The 17,093-nt window shown below is 52.6% G+C and overlaps 1 protein-coding gene across 1 annotated transcript in view; it reads left to right on the top strand.

Annotated features, from left to right (window-relative positions):
* Positions 1 to 16,725, top strand: part of epha10 (EPH receptor A10) — a gene marked incomplete at its 5' end in the record, with an annotated part of 156,899 nt that extends 140,174 nt beyond the window's left edge. The window contains 4 exons of the mRNA XM_079749336.1: positions 9,324 to 9,476; positions 13,194 to 13,384; positions 14,781 to 14,945; positions 16,505 to 16,725. Coding sequence (XP_079605462.1) covers positions 9,324 to 9,476; positions 13,194 to 13,384; positions 14,781 to 14,945; positions 16,505 to 16,619 — 624 coding nt within the window. The 3' untranslated portion in view covers positions 16,620 to 16,725. The remainder of the gene's footprint in view (positions 1 to 9,323; positions 9,477 to 13,193; positions 13,385 to 14,780; positions 14,946 to 16,504) is intronic.
* Positions 16,726 to 17,093: the final 368 nt, after the last annotated feature.

The following is a 17,093-nucleotide window of genomic DNA, read 5'->3' as shown; positions in this document are numbered from 1 at the left end:
CACCAGCGGGAACCCGGGCGCAGGGTTTGTCGTTAAAGTAGAGGTTACCTTTTCAGAGACTGGCTGCTTTTTCAGCTTGCTTCGGCCAATTAACCGGCTACTTCGGAATCGCTGAGATTTTACCTTATCAACACCTTTTCATGAGAGTTTTCCAAGGCCATCCGGAACAGGCAAGATTAAAGATGACATTTAGAGGGTTTTATTATTTTTTACCTCTCGGGTTCTCCATGTCTGTTTAGTGGCACAGCGGGAGATGGTCGCAGATGGCCGCAGATGGCTGCCATCTGCAGCCTCACCACAAGAGGTGTGGCAACCCGTTTCCCCGATTGTCAGATACCCGGTACGAATTACACAGAAAGCAGGGGTTTAAAGCCGCAGCCGGCGTTTATTTCCGCAGCATAAATAGTCTGTATACTCGTGCTAGGGTCTCCGTGAGCCTCTAGCTCGCCGGCGTGGTGCGGAATCCCTCCGTGTCGCTTCGTCGTGGGGCGGACTCTCTCCGTGGCACTCCCTCGTGGTGCGGACTCTCTCCGTGGCCCTTCCTCGTGGTGCGGACTCTCTCCGTGGCACTTCCTCGCTGGTGCGGACTCTCTCCGTGGCACTTCCTCGTGGTGCGGACCCTCTCCGTGGCACTTCCTCGTTCGCCCGGTCTGGTGCGCCTTTTAAACCCAGCTTCGGGTCCTTTCCCTTCCTCCGGCCAGGTGTCCCTGATTGCGCTGATTGGGGGGGAGAGACGTGGTGCTCTCTGTCGCCGGCTGGGGGTTGGCGACGGTAAACCAAGTCTACTGAGTGTCCTCGGACCCACCCGGTCCGAGGTTCAGCGGCGGGATGCCACACTCCTCCACCGCTTGCTCAGGCCCCTGGTCGTCGGTGAACCCGCTCAGGCAGGCATCCCGTAGTGACAGGGTGTCGGCGTTCCTGGCTCCGGCCATCCGCTTAAGGGGGGCGTGGTTGGTGACCAGGATGACCGCCCTCCCTAGGAGATAGTACCTGACGCTCTGGAGGGCTGGGAACCACCGCGTCACTCGAGCGTTGGCGTCCCTGGCTCCGGCCATTCACTTCAGGGGGGCGTGGTTGGTGACCAGGATGACCTCCCTCCCTAGAAGATAATACCTGGTGTTTCGGGGGCCCCGGAACCACCGCGTCACTCGTGCGCCGGTGTCCCCGGCTCCGGCCATCCGCCCCAGGGGGGCGCGGCCGGCGACCAGGACGACCTCCCTCCGCCCTCCACCGGCTCCGATCGGCCCACCCGCGGCCCAACGCGATCTGCCGCAGCGGCCCAGCGGTCGACGCACCCCTGGGGCCGGGGTCCCCGGGCACCTCCATCAGGTCGTCGTCGTCGCCATCGCCGTGGCCCGTGGGTCCAGAGGGGACCAGGCGGTCGTCGGCGCTCCCGTCGGGATCCGGAGGCCCCACAGGTCCACCTGTCCCACGGAGGCCGTCCCCATCCCCGTCCAGCGTGACGGCGTTCCCGCTGGGGATCGACACGGACAGGCGATCGTCCTCCGCCCCTCCAGCGGAGTCCCTTGCTCCGACCGACGTCCCCGCCGCCTCCGTCTCGGTGCCGACGCCGGCCCCTGGCTCGGCCCCGAGCCCCGGCTCCAAGTCGGCCCCGAGCAGCGCCACGGCCCCTGGTTCCGGTGAGGCCGCGGGCTCAGCCTCCTCTGTTCGCCCTCCAGGGGGCGACGGAGGCCTGGTGGCCCCGTGGGCCTGTTGAGCTCCCCTCACCCCTCTGCGGGGTGGTTCTCTCCGGCTCCGGAGTTCACGCGCCGGGTCCTGTAGCCGGTGGAAGATCGGGCAGTCCTTCCCGATTAGCAGCGGCACCGGTAGGTGGGGTACGATCCCTGCCCGCGTCGTGAATACCCCGTGCGGGGTCCGGATGACGACGTGGCAGGTCTCGAACGTCCGGGCGTCCCCGTGCATGCAGGTCACCTCTATGGGTGCGCCCTCCTTCCCGCCCGCCAAGTCGGGGCGGAGGAGAGTGACCACGCTGCCGGTATCCACGAGGGCCTGCGTGTCCTGGGTCATTACCCGCGCCGGTATGGTCGGGCTTCCCGTTTTCCCCTGCGCCCAGCAGGTCGCTCGCATGCATGGCTGCGTCTGCTGCCGGCGTGGCTCGTCTCGCGGCCCCTCCTCCCACGGCCTCGTCTCCCGCGGCCTCGTCTCCCGCGGCCTCGTCTCCCGCGGCCTCATCTCGGGCCGCGTCGTCTCTGGCGGCGTCGTCTCCGGCTGCATCGGGGCGGCGGTCGCGGCGGCGGTCGCGGCGGCGAGTTCGGTGAGCCGCAGTACGGCCTCGTAGAGGAGGGCCAGACTCTCGCTGGTCTCCCACTGCTGCTGCTGGGCGGGCGTCGCCGCGGTCCCATCCGGGTTCTGCATGCCGGCTGAGGGGGGTTCCCTCACAAACCCGGCCCGTAGCGCGGTCGAGTTGCCCGCATCCTCCACCATATGTGGCAACCCGTTTCCCCGATTGTCAGATACCCGGTACGAATTACACAGAAAGCAGGGGTTTAAAGCCGCAGCCGGCGTTTATTTCCGCAGCATAAATAGTCTGTATACTCGTGCTAGGGTCTCCGTGAGCCTCTAGCTCGCCGGCGTGGTGCGGAATCCCTCCGTGTCGCTTCGTCGTGGGGCGGACTCTCTCCGTGGCACTCCCTCGTGGTGCGGACTCTCTCCGTGGCCCTTCCTCGTGGTGCGGACTCTCTCCGTGGCACTTCCTCGCTGGTGCGGACTCTCTCCGTGGCACTTCCTCGTGGTGCGGACCCTCTCCGTGGCACTTCCTCGTTCGCCCGGTCTGGTGCGCCTTTTAAACCCAGCTTCGGGTCCTTTCCCTTCCTCCGGCCAGGTGTCCCTGATTGCGCTGATTGGGGGGAGAGACGTGGTGCTCTCTGTCGCCGGCTGGGGGTTGGCGACGGTAAACCAAGTCTACTGAGTGTCCTCGGACCCACCCGGTCCGAGGTTCAGCGGCGGGATGCCACAGAGGCCAGTAAATCCACCGAACTCCACCTTTAAAGAAAAAATAAGAGAACTATATACCCATTTTAAAAAACTTTATTTTTCTTCAGAAAGTCCCATCGCATCAAGTATCGACCATACAAATAGAAAAGTGGGTGGGTTGACAGCATCTTTTGCCATGCATTTCCAAAGGGAATCGGTGAGTTTGCCCGCGTTTGAGTCGCTTTTCAGCTATTTACAATGAGAATTCTTTCCTGCGGGAAAAAAAAAGTGCATCCAAAAGCCCCCACATCTTTATTGTCAATGTGTTTTCCGACGAAGACAGCCGCCGCAGTGGCAGCACCAGTAGTGTCCCTTGATGGTTTACAGCGGAGATCTCATTTTCCAGCTGTCTTGTTCGGGAGGCTTCTGCCACGACTTATTAGGTCCATATAACCAGCACTTACCTCCCTACCCTCCGCTTCAAACCAAGGGAGAAGGTCAACGCAGCACTTAAAGCCTACACACACAGCCAGGATCACGCTCGCACACACACACACACACACACACACACACACACACACACACACACATATAGAAACACTATAAGAAACACTGACTGCATTGTTTTCTGTACGTCAATGCTTGTCTCTATCTATCGCTCTCAACTCTCTACTTAACTCTTCTACTTTATTTGTCTATTTCTCTGACTCTTTCATCCCCTCTTTATCTCCCTCTCACCCTCTCCCTCCCTCTCTACATCTCTCTCTGTCTCTCTCTCACCCTAACTCTTAATCTATCTATCTATCTATCTATCTATCTATCTATCTATCTATCTATCTATCTATCTATCTATCTATCTATCTATCTATCGTGCTACCTCTCCCTAGCTGTCTCTCTCTCTACCTCTCAATCTACAATTTTCTCTATTTGTTGTCCCTTTCTCTAGCTCTTTCATCTCTCTCTCTCTCTCTCTCTATCTCTCTCTCTCTCTCTCTCCTCTTCTATGGGAGTAGCAGTGGTTCCCCTCTCAGCCCTCCTGACCTTTCTCTGGTTCCTCTGATCTCTTCGTCCTCCATTATAATCACCCGTCCGTCACCTGCTCTGTTTATTCCTCCCGGACCTCCGAGTTTTCTACATCTATGCTGCACTTTCTCTCTCAACTGCTTCCCGCCATTTTGTTCCTCCTGAATGGTATTCACCGTTAGGGAGGTTATGCAACGGGAATGCTCATCTCCTTTGGTACACGCTATTTAATGTCAATCCGAGGTTTAAGAGGTAGTCGTTGGGTTTTTACTCAGTTTTGACTACGATGGGTGTGTTGTGTGTTTGTGTGCCTGAATACATATAATGTGTGTGTGTGCTCCTGTGTGTATGTGTATGTGTGTGACTGTAAACCGATTGCATACAATGTGTGTGTGTCTTTGTGTGATTACATGTGGTGTGTGTGTGTGTGTGTGTGTGTGTGTGTGAGAGAGGAGAGATAGATTGTGTGTGTGTGTGTGTGTGTGTCTGTGTGTGTTATGAGAGAAGAGTGTGTGTGTGTGTGTGTGTGTGTGTGTGTGTGTGTGTGTGTGTGTTTAGAGGGTCATTAAACTGAGACAGGCAGAGCAGTGGAAAGGTTCTCCACATCCTCCACAGCTCACTGGGTGAAGGATGGTACCGCATAGCGCACGCGCGCACACACACACACACATACACACACACACACACACACACACACACACACACACACACCTTCCCACATACACATACATACACCCACCCACACATACACATACACATACATACGCAGACACACACACAAACACACACACACACACACACACACACACCTTCCCACCCACACATACCCATACATACGCATACACACACACATACACACTTATTCTCTGACTTCTATCGATTTCTTCCTTTCATTATTCATGTATCGTATATTCATATGTATATATTTAAATTATTCTCTCTCCCTCTGCTTCCTTCTCCCTCTCTCTCTCTCTCTCTCTCTCTCTCTCTCTCTCTCTCTCTTTCTTCCCCCCCTCTCTCTCTCTCTCTCTCTCTCTCTCGCTCTCTCTCCAGGTAACACTATGATGATCGTGGTAGAGAGTATGAGCAACGGAGCCTTGGATTCCTTCCTCAGGGTAAGCTCTTTACTTGTTTTCCCCTCTGGCGTGTGTGCATTTGTGTGTGCCTATGCCTGTGTGTGTGTGTGTGTGTGTGTGTGTGTGTGTGTGTGTGTGTGTGTGTGTGTGCAACAAGAGGGTGCAAAGCCCCAACACACCAGCTCACCTTGGAGTGACTCTAAACACACCCACCGTCATTCTGCAGCCCCAAACTGAAGTGAAATCAGTGCTAGTGATCAGGCCTGGTGTGAATGAACTAGCGCCGTCGCCGGCGATATTAAACCCCAGACACATTAGCGCTTTAGTCGTGCCCTACAAGCGGGCCAACAAAGTGTGTGCAATAACGACCAGAGTGCGCTTAATTAACGTAGCAAATGTGCTCTCTCCAAGGGACTCTGTGATCAGAGTGTTTAGATTGTAATCGCGGCCGAAAAGCTCAGGCGTCTTCCCCAAACCTCGGTGTGGAGTGATATGAATGAGCGGCCGGTTTGTTTTCAGCACAGATTGGACTCTGGAGTGTATCACGGCGGCAATGTTGTGTTGTGCTTTCTGCCTGTTTATTCTGCTCGTCTCCTCTGCTCACGTTTTGCTTATCTCGTTGTTACCTTATTTTTTCTCCTCTCCTGTTGTCTCCTCTTCTGTCCTCGCGTCCCCTCACCTCTTTCGCCTCTCCTCTCCTTGTCTCCTCATTCGCTCCTCTTTGTCCTCTATCTCCTCTCCCCCACCCCTCTTCTCTCCCCCCCTCTACTCTCTTCTTCTTCCCTGTCCTCTCATTTCCTCCTCTCCCCCCTCTCCCCCCTCCTCCCTCCTCCCTCCTTTCCTCCCACCTCTCCCGTCCTCTTCCCTCCTCTCCTTCCTCCTCCCTCCTCTCCCCCCTTCTCCCTCCTCTCCCCCCTCCTCCTTCCTCTCCCCCCTCCTCCCTCCTGCCCCCCCCTCTTCTCCCTCCTCTCCTCCCTCCTCTCCCCCCTCCTCCCTCCTCTCCCCCCTCCTCCCTCCTTTCCTCCCTCCTCTCCTCCCTCCTCCCTCCTCTCCCCCTTCCTCCCTCCTGCCCCCCCTCTTCTCCCTCCTCTCCTCCCTCCTCTTCCCCCTCCTCCCCTCCTCTCCCGTTCTCCCCCCTCCTCTCCCCCCTCCTCCCTCCTGCCCCCCCTCTTCTCCCTCCTCTCCTCCCTCCTCTTCCCCCTCCTCCCCTCCTCTCCCGTTCTCCCCCCCTCCCCTCCCCCCTCCTCCCCTCCTCTCCCCCCTTGGTGACCCCAGAAACACGAGGGCCAGCTGACGGTGATGCAGCTGATGGACCTGCTGTCCGGCGTCGCCTCCGGGATGAAGTACCTCACCGACATGGGCTTCATCCACAGACGGCTGGCCGCACACAAGGTGGGCGAGAGAGGGAGAGAGAGGGAGAGAGGGGGAGAGAGAGGGAGAGAGAGGGAGAGAGGGGGAGAGAGAGGGAGAGAGTCCAAGGTAGTGGTGACGTTCGCTTGGACCCTGAGAACCGACTTTAGTTATGATGTTTATGTTTTCTCTTTTGTTCTTAATATACCGAATATTTTGATTTTTTCCTTTTTAATATAGCAATTTATTCCTTTTGGTTTGTCCTTTAAACAAGGCCTGTAAAGTCTTTACTGCCCTTTTGAGGGGGCAGTTGCAAAGGTGAAATCATTTTGAGTTGAATTTCGGCTTAATTTTTGTCATTTTACTTGAGTTTTGGTTTTAATTTAGTACCGCATTACATTTTTTCATGGTTAGATTGTAGTGTTTTGAACACTACAATCTCTAGTGTACTTCACACTGTGAGTGAATAATTTAGCCAATCAAACCAAACAGCTTGATGTGGGTTCATTTCACTTTCGGTGTTCAAAGAATGGTACCTGTAATCAACTTGTTTGAACAGATGGGTGCAAAACATTGCAAAGAGTACAAGAACAAGCAACAACAACATAAACCAGTTCTTTGTTCTGTGTTTGAAGACGGCAGATTGTCAATTGGTCGCGTAGCATGCCATCGCTTTTATATATTTGATATATATAGTGGTCACCACTAATGCTAATGCTAATGCTATGCTAATGCTATGCTAACTATTGTACTACTTCTGCTCCGCAGGTGCTGGTCAACTCCAACCTGGGCTGCAAGGTGTCTGGCTTCAGGCCTCTTCAGGACGACAAGATAGACGCCATCTACACCACTCTGGTGAGATGAGATAGAGATAGGATGAAGATTTGTCGCTGAAAGGAAATTTCAGGTGTTACAGCACCAAACGTTTTAGTTGAAATGCAAATTGGATGCTAATGATATGAATGAAAACTGTATCGTTATAATGGTCAATAAGAATAATTTAATGTAGGAGGTAGTTTAAGGCTAACAAAAAAGGAATGAAAAATAATTGGAATAGAATAACGAAATGCAATCATATAAAATATTTGCATTGCCCAGGCTCTTCTGAGTATACCGAAGCGACTCAGACAATCAAAGTAATACATATAAGATGTAAGAAATACGTTATGACTACAACTTATTATAGTCTTGAATAATAATAATGAAAAGTAAACATTCGCTATTATTTCCTATTTCACGTGTCATTTCCAGCCAAAAAACTTGCGTCAGAATACTGCCTTGGAGTGTATGTACAGCTTCAATTATCGTGATCACATTTACCACTTGTTTTAATCCATCTTTTAAATTATTTCGTCTCTTGCTTCATCGAGCTCTAAACGCAGATCCCCAGCGAGACGCTTGTCTTAATACATCCAGCGATGAAAACCCTAATAAAGAGCGAACATTTCATGTTACGCTCCCACGGTGTGTTTAAGCAGCATTTAATTAGTTGTTTATTTGGAGCGTCCCCCTTTTTGCGATAACAGAATTTAGCTTTCATTAAAAAAAAACACATGTTATTTAACATCTCAGTTTCCGCCCCCCGTGGTTATTTGATCTCCTTTTTAATAAGACGTTGCACGCTCAGTTACATTTTATTCAAACGTCCCTTTGATCCGTTCTCCAAGCTGGGGAGATCTATTGTGAGATAATCAAAGCCAAAACGTGGAGCTCTGCTGGTGCAGCATGGCGATAACCCTGCAGGGGTTAAGGGTTCGATTCCCCACAAGGAATACATGTCGTTAATTAGCAGGTTGGGGATTTGAGCGTGTTGCTCAAGGATGCGGACGATCAGGTCGATCGTGGACATTGGGGTTTGACCCCGGATCCTTTCGGCTAAGGCTCACGTACTATATTAACTAACTATCTGTCCCTCTCTCTATTTCCCTCTCCTCCTGCTCCTCCCCCCCTCCTCTCTCCTCCTCCCCCTCCCTCCTCATGTCTCCTCCTCCTCTATCCACTCCCCCCCTCTTCCTCCTCCACCCTCTCTCCTCCTCCCACCTCCTCCTCCTCCTCTTTCCTCTCCCCCCTTCCTCCTCCACCCTCTCTCCTCCTCCCACCTCCTCCTCCTCCTCTTTCCTCTCCCCCCACCCTCTTCCTCCGCCACCCTCTCTCCTCCTCCCACCTCCTCCTCCTCCTCTTTCCTCTCCCCCCCCTCTTCCTCCTCCACCCTCTCTTCTCCTCCCACCTCCTCCTCCTCCTCTATCCACTCCCCCCCTCTTCCTCCTCTACCCTCTCTCCTCCTTCCACCTCCTCCTCCTCCTCTTTCCTCTCCCCCCTTCCTCCTCCACCCTCTCTCCTCCTCCCACCTCCTCCTCCTCCTCTTTCCTCTCCCCCCTTCCTCCTCCACCCTCTCTCCTCCTCCCACCTCCTCCTCCTCCTCTTTCCTCTCCCCCCACCCTCTTCCTCCTCCACCCTCTCTCCTCCTCCCACCTCCTCCTCCTCCTCTTTCCTCTCCCCCCCCTCTTCCTCCTCCACCCTCTCTCCTCCTCCCACCTCCTCCTCCTCCTCTTTCCTCTCCCCCCCTCTTCCTCCTCCACCCTCTCTCCTCCTCCCACCTCCTCCTCCTCCTCTTTCCTCTCCCCCCGCCCTCTTCCTCCTCCACCCTCTCTCCTCCTCCCACCTCCTCCTCCTCCTCTTTCCTCTCCCCCCCTCTTCCTCCTCCACCCTCTCTCCTCCTCCCACCTCCTCCTCCTCCTCTCTCCTCTCCCCCCGCCCTCTTCCTCCTCCACCCTCTCTCCTCCTCCCACCTCCTCCTCCTCCTCTTTCCTCTACCCCCCCCCTCTCCTCAAACCTCCTCCCCTTACCTCCCCTCTCCTCCTGCTCATCCTCCTTCTCCTCCTCCTCCCCGTCCCACCTCCTCTTCCCAACCCCTCCCCCCCTCTCTCCCTCCCCCTACAGCACGGGGGTAAGAGTGTGGTTCTGTGGAGCGCTCCGGAGGCCATCCAGTACCACCGCTTCTCCTCGGCCTCCGACGTCTGGAGCTTCGCCATCGTCATGTGGGAGGTCATGTCCTACGGCGAGAGGCCCTACTGGGACATGAGCAACCAGGACGTGAGTCCGCCGCGCCCCGTGTGTGTGTGTGTGTGTGTGTGTGTGTGTGTTCTTATATTTAATTCCTAGAGGAGACCTTGTAGGCCAAGGACCTCGGTGTGTGTGTGTGTTTGTGTGTGTGTGTGTGTTTGTGTGTGTGTGGTGTGTGTCTGTGTGAGTGCGCACGTGTGTGTGTGTGTGTGTGTTATTTTATTTTAATTCTAGTGGGGACCTTGTATGCCAAGGATTTCGGCATTTGTGTGTGTGTGTGTGTGTGTGTGTGTGTGTGTGTGTGTGTGTTATGTTTAAATCCTAGTGGGGACCTAATGTGTGTGTGTTCATTTAGTTGCATCCTTCTGAGGACTTTGTGTGTGTGTGTATGTGTGTGTGTGTGTTTATGTGCTCATGTGGGTGTGCATGCATTTCTATCCCAGTGAGGACCTTGTGGTGTGTGTTTGTGTGTGGGTTTGTGTAGTTCTCTCTTAGTGAGGACCTTGTGGTGTCTCTGTGTGTGTATGTGTGTTTGTCTCGTATCTGTCGTTCATGTTTTTCACAGTCTCCATTACGACTGACCATTCCCTCGAATATGCTGCATGATTTCGCGCTCTCATTCCGTCTCTCTCTCATTACTTTCACCTGCGCTCTCCCCATTTATTTCCATTTCGGCTTTCTCACTTTCTCCTTTCTTTCGTTGTCATGGCTTGTTTTATTTTCTTTCTTTCTCTCCCTCCCTCCCTTCCTCTCTCTCTCTATCTCTTTCTCTCTCTCGTTCTTCCTCTTTATCTCTCTGTGTCGCTCTCCCTCCCTCTTCCTCCCTCTCCCTCTCTCTCCCCCTCTCCCTCCCTCCCCCCCCCTCTCTCTCTCTCTCTCTCTCTCTCTCTTCTCTCTCTCTCCCTCTCCCTCCCTCTCCCCCTCTCCCTCCCTCCCACCCCCTCTCTCTCTCTCTCTCTCTCTCTCTCTCTCTCTCTCTCTCTCTCTCTCTCTCTCTCCCTCTCTCCTTCTCTCCCAGCTGTGACTCCCCTTGGATCTTCTATCATATTAAAGGGGTAGCGAAGGACTCTCAGTGCTTTTGAGAAGGACTTCTGGGGCCGCCCAAGTTTGCTCCTCTCTAAGTCCCCATCATCTCCTTGACCAATCCTGTGGCTCTGTTGTTACGCAGTCCCCCACCCACGGTCGTAATGCCCCACAGTCCAACCCCCTTTTACCCTAGTGGTCCCGGCAGTCCTCAACTGTCCCCTAAAATCCCTTGGGTGGTGGTGGGAGGACGGGAGGGGGGTGACATCATTTCCTGTTCCTTCGTGTGGGAGAAGGTCTGGTCGATAAAGCCCCCGTTGGGTTTGTAACAGCAGCCTTGTATTTATTTACCCGTTGATGCAGCGGCTGTTGGTGCGCAAACCGTGTCCTTCAAAATAAAAGTTGTCATTTCAAAGTAAAAGCGTGCCTTTCATTCAGCATTTTCTGAAATGGAAGTTGGGAGCGTCACGCATTATTGTGTCGAAAAGTTTTGTTATCCTCTCCCCTTGATAACACTTTCTGGCTGTGTTCTTTTTGATAAGGCTTTGTCAACATGGCCGACGTCAAAAAGTATTGAATTCGGAGGCTTTTTAGATTTTGATCATAGCAAAGCCAGAAAATAATTATCCAAATGACAGCCATCGGAATGATAACGGCAACAAGTAATGTAGCAGAGTGCGCCGTTTAGACACCCCAGAATTAAATATAATTAAGTGTGGACATATAATCTAAAGCCTGTATGGTCCCACTGCTGGCTTGAGTATAATCATCCCTCAATCCTCTTTATTCATTTCCGTTTCTGTGCAACATGTCTGTCAGAAACAGCAATCGCTCTCCCCTCTCTCTGTTTCTCTTCGCTGTTGTTCATTACAAAAGCTCTCCAGCAGATGGGGTCAAAGGTCAGGATGCTAAAGTGCAGAGGATATTAATCGTTTTTTTTATTTTTTAGACTTCTCGTAGCCGAACGATGTATCATAACTGGCATTTTGCAAGCCCCACCGGAGAGGCCTGCGTGTGGCCTTTTCTCTCCCTCTCTTCTGATTAAACGGAAAATGTCAAAGGCTGGAAAAAAGCACTTCATAAACGCTGTTGATGGAGATGAAAACGGTGGAGGGGGGCTGGCGAGGAGGGGGGGTTGGCAGTTGGGGTGGAAACGAGACAGGGTCATTGGGGTTAGCGGCTGAAAAGTGAGCGTACAACAAACACACAACACTTATACACACACACACACACACACTACCCGGTTCCTTCCTCTGTGATTATAGCTTGAATAAATTGAACCGTTTTTTTCCCGAAGATTGCTGTTTATGGAGTGGCATTTTGCGCTCCGGCTAGCTGTATCTCTGGAGCTTGTATCGGTTGTTGTTATTGTTAGTGGTTTCAGGTTCCGACGGGGACAGCATTAGCTTGATGGAAGAGCATTTTTTGCGCCAGGGAGTTTGTTGTTCGCCGGACGGGATGTTTACGGCCAGCTGGAATCCAAGCACAATACAAACTCAAACGGTAAAAGGGATAAGAAAAGGGCTGGGCTGGAGGCTTTTGTCAGGGCTCTGTTGTTGTTTCTCTGTGGTTTGAAGGCGCTGTCAGGACCAATTTCTGCTGTTACGCTCAGTGGTAAAAGAAGGACCTGGGCCAACCGAAAACCCCATCGCACGCCCTGTGATTAATGCTTTGTTTTATTCCCTTTGATCCAATTCGTGATTGAAACACAATACAGAACACAATTTATTTTTTCTCCCTTTCTCCGTTTAATTCCGTCGATAATCGCGGTCGTGAATTGAACCGTCGCCGACTCCATCCAGGAGACGAGGCTTAAAAAACAGGAGCAAACCGCTTCACCCCTAAAATGAAATAAGAACAAGTGCAGCAGATTCAAATCTCTTTAAGTGAAACGCATTGCGTTCCCCCCAACTGAATCTCCACCGTGGTTATATTCTGTGATATAATATCCATTAATCCTAGGAGAGGAAATAAAAAGGTTTCTCTCACCGTGAACTTTGAGCCTGTATTTTGTTTGTTGCTTTTTAAAAGCAAAGATCTGTTCCTGGAATAGAAATAGAGCCGTTACGTCACACCTCGTCCCTACGCCCCGCCGAGTGAGTTAATAAAACTGTCTTCTTCTTATTTATACACGTGGGAAGATAAGTAGAACTGACCGAGCACAAACCCATTTGCCTCATATCCGATTAATTTAAAACCACCATTGTCACGCTATCTTCCTCCATCTCATTGTCTTATTCGTCGCAGTCTTCCTTCATGCTGTCACAAACGCACCCCCAGATGTTTGAGATGTCTGGTCAGCGGTCAAATGCAGTTAAATAGGGCAGCATGTGGCTCAGAAGGCAGAGCTGGTCGGTTGGTAAGCGGAAGGTTGCTGGTTCGATCTCCGGCTCCTCCTAGCTGAGTGTCGAGGTGTCCCTAAGCGAGACGCCTCACCCTGACTGCTGAAGACGAGCTGGCTGTCGCCTTGCACGTTTAACACCGCCGTCTGTATGTGAATGTGTGCATGAATGGGTGAACGCAAGACAATATTGAGTGGCCACTGGTTAGAAAAGCACTGTATAAATGCATTCCATTTACCGATTTACCAAGTTGGTCCCAAACAAGTCGCCCTACCTGTCTTCAGCCTCACGTGTGAGTCAGTCTGGCTAAAAAGAGTCTAGATGTGACAACATAAACCTCCCTGGCCTCGCCCCCGCCCCCCTCTCTCCCCCACCTGTACAGGTGATCAAGGCCATCGAGGACGGCTTCCGACTGCCCGCGCCGGTCAACTGCCCCCCCCACCTCCACCAGCTGATGCTGGACTGCTGGCAGAAGGAGCGGGCGGAGAGGCCCAGCTTCAGCCAAATTCACTCGGCCCTCAGCAAGAGCGTGCGCTCGCCCGACGGCATCGGCTCCTCCACGCTGGCGCGCAGGTGAGCCACGCGGGGCCAGGGGGAAACCAAGGCTGAGTTAGCGCCCGGCTAGGCTAGGCTAGGATAACCGAGAGCTAAGCTAACCTGCTGCCACGTTTGCCTTTTATGACCGGCTCTATATTAGCTTGATTTATCGTGTAGCCCGAGTTAGGCTAGGCTAGGCTAACCTAGAGCCTGGTTAGCTAGGCTAGACTAACCTAGAGTCACAAGGCTAACCCAAAACCAAGTTAGAGCAGGTTAGGCTAACCTAGAGCCAGTTAGGCTACCTATAGTCTGGTTAGGCAGGCTGGGCTAACCTAGTGCCAGTTAAGACTAGGCTAACCTAAAGCCAGGTAACGGCAGGCTAGGCTAACCTAGAGCTACTAGGCTGACGAAGAACCAGGTTAGGGCAGGTTAAGGCTGACCTAAAGCCAGGTACGACTAGGCTAACCTCAAGCCAGGATGGGCTAAGCTAACATAGAGGGGGGGTCAGGCTAGGACGCTCCTCCGCTGTAACACTGCTGATGTCGGCTGTGAAAAAAGCTTGCTAAGGTTTAAACTGGCCCTTAAATGTTTGGGCTTCCATAGTGCTTTAACGTATCGGCACCCTTAATCACGTTAATATTTGATGTACTGCAGAAGCGGTCGTCAGACAGAGCGGTACCTGGTTGGAAACGCAAGGCTTGCCAAACCCTAAAATCTATCCGGAGCAGCAATGTACAAAAGTTATGACATTGGTCTTCTGATTCGCTATAAAGAGTATGGATTCGGTTAAAGTCCATTTCATCACATTAGGGTCTGAATGCCGTGGTCGAATGGGACTTAATACCACTGGGGGAAACCGCAATGTGTGTGGGGGCTAGACAGCATAGCGCTGTGAGCGTGGCTGGCATCCAGCTCCCAGCTGAAGGCCATGCACCACTAGACGTACCACTTTCTCCTCCTCCTGCTCCTTCTCCTCCTCCTGCACCTGATCTCTTCTTCCCCCGCCTCCTCCACCTTTATCTCCTTCTCCAACAACTCCTCCATCTCTCCCTCGTCCTCCTCCACCATCATTCCTCTACTCCCCCCCCCCCCCCTAAATTATAATTATTCTACCTCCTCTTTCTCCTTTTCTTCTCCTCCTCGTCCTCCTCAACCTCCTCGTCCTCGTCCTCCTTCTCCTTCCCCTGTTACCCTGTGCCTCCAACTCTTCCTCCTCCTCCACCCCCCCTCCCTCTCCTCCCTCTCCTCCCTCTCCTCCTCCCCCCCCTCCTCCTCCACCCCCCCTCCTCCCTCTCCTCCTCCCTCTCCTCCTCCACCCCCCCCCCTCCTCCCTCTCCTCCTCCTCCCCCTCCCCCTCCTCCTCCACCCCCCTCACCCCCCCTTCCTCCCTCTCCTCCCTCTCCTCCCCCTCCTCCTCCTGCTCCTCCTCCAGGACCCTGGGCTCCTCCATGGCCTTGGCGGAGCGTCCGCTGCCGTCCTTCTCGGCGTTCAACTCGGTGGGGGAGTGGCTGGAGGCAGTGGACATGGGCCGCTACAAGGACAACTTCACCGCCGCCGGCTACTGCTACCTGGAGGCCGTCGCCCGCATGACCGTACAGTGAGTGGACTCCATGACGCCGGGCACCTCGCTCTCCCTTTTAACATGGCACTCTCTCTCTCGCTCTCTCTCTTGCTGTCTGTCTCTCTCTGTCTCTCTTGCTCTCTTGCTATCGCATTCTCTTTCGCTTTCTCTCTTGTTCCTTCTCTGTCTCTTGCTCTCTCTCTCTCTCTCTCTCTCTCTCTCTTCTCTCTCTCTCTCCTCTCTCTCTCTCTCTCTCTCTCTCTCTCTCTCTGTTCCTCTAGCTCTGTGTATCTCTCTTTATTTCCCTGTTTCTCTATATATATTTTTTCTCATGGGTGCCTTTTGTGTCTCTTCAGTGTACGGAGTCACTCTCTCTTCACTATCAGTTTCTCTGTCTATCAACTTCCTCTCTTTGACAACCTCTCTTTTGCTCTCTCCCTCTATTTCAACCTCTCTCTTTAACTCTGCATTGCTTTTCATTCCGACTGTTCAATCTGTCCACTCTCTCTTCCTCTTTCAGTCTCCCCCTTCCCTCTCTATTTCACTCTCACTCTCCTTTAACAATGCATCTCTCCTTCAGTCTCACTCTGTTACTCCTTCTCTCTCTCTCTCCCTCTCATTCACTCTGTCTCTCAGTCTCTCTCTCCCCCTGCATCTCCCCCCTCCCTCACTCTCCCTCCCTCGGTTGAATAAATAAGCAGTCGTTTTGGTGCAGAGCGGGTGAGCAACAGCAGCCTGAGCGCTGCCGTTGGTATTCCCTGCTCTGTGTGATCGATGTGCTCTGATTCACTCTCTCAGATATCATTTTCTCTACACAAGGTGATTTGTTAAGAATAGCTTTTCCCATCCCTGAATGATTCATTCACGGGCAGAGAGAAAATAACACAAATTAGGTTTTGTTTTAGGGCCTTAGTTTAAGTGGAAGTTATTGTCTCGACTGTATATACCGCAGGACATATACTGAAACATCAATATATATATTTATAGATTCATATCTCCACTTATCCTCGCCACAATATATTCTCGCCCAGATTCAATCTGTCTAACGCAGTACAACATATCGGTTTATTGGCAGTCTGCAAAAGCCCCTCTTTTTTCTCCTCCCGCATGATAATTGAGTTGACATTTTCACCCGAGTGTATGAAATGTTGTTCATACGCGCCGGAAAATATCCGCTACTGAACAGCGCGAGGCTGAATCCTTTGTCGCTTTTGTAGAAACAGATGAAAAACAACAGAATGGGTCGCGTAAATGTTATTCTGACGTGAAGGCGGAGGTATCGGTGCCAGTTCGATTAAATATTACTGACAGTTACATAGTTCAAAATCCAGAGACCTGGATATGATCGTAGACGCGACTGACACAAAAACAACAGATGAACGCAACAACAGACGAGATAAACAAACCCGAACTGATAGAGACGAGAGTGAAACGCACTCACCAACAGATGTGTTGAAATCAACGCGTTCATTTATAAGAAGCAGAAAACGAACACAACCATTTGCTTCATTCTCAACGCAAAAAAAAAACGACCAGGGTACACCCTTTTCCAGTAGGCCACGCCTCCTTCTAACCGACGTTGCTTGTTTCCGTAGAGATGTGCTGAGCCTGGGCGTGACGTCCCTGGAGCACCAGAAGCTTATCCTGACCTCCATCCAGGCCCTGAGGGCGCAGGTCATCCAGATGCACGGCCGCGGCGTCCAGGTCTGACACACCCGGCCCGCCACACCAAAAGATAACCACACACGCACACCCATGGGCATGCACCAACGTGCGCAACACACGCCCGGACCCGGACAGACGAGGCCGGGGGTGAAAAGGGTGGAGGGAGGAGATTTTCCAGACTTGAGAGAACGAAAGAGAAGTAGAATCACCGGCGCCTCCTTTCTCCCCTTTTCTCGGTGTCTGCCATGGGTTTTATATGCCTTCCTACTGAGGTGATCTCCTCCACTTCCTTCCTTCCTTCCTTCCTTCCGTCCTTCCTTCCTTCCTCAGCTCTGTGAATCCTCTCTGGCTCCTGCAAAGGGGATCGCAGAGAGGTGATGTCATTTGACCTACGGTGACCTTCACTGACCTCAATCGATTGGTGGGCCACCTGTGGTGAGGTTCAAGTTCTGGAGCAGGTCGTCTGAAACCAACAGATTTACTGTCTGCTGAACTGTGACTGTGACTTTCCTTTAGTTT

The sequence above is a fragment of the Pollachius pollachius genome (assembly GCF_949987615.1).
Source record: "Pollachius pollachius genome assembly, chromosome: 13".
Classification (NCBI taxonomy): Eukaryota; Metazoa; Chordata; class Actinopteri; order Gadiformes; family Gadidae; genus Pollachius; species Pollachius pollachius.
The sequence above is the reverse complement of the archived record's forward strand: the minus strand, read 5'-3'. Positions and strand labels throughout refer to the sequence as shown.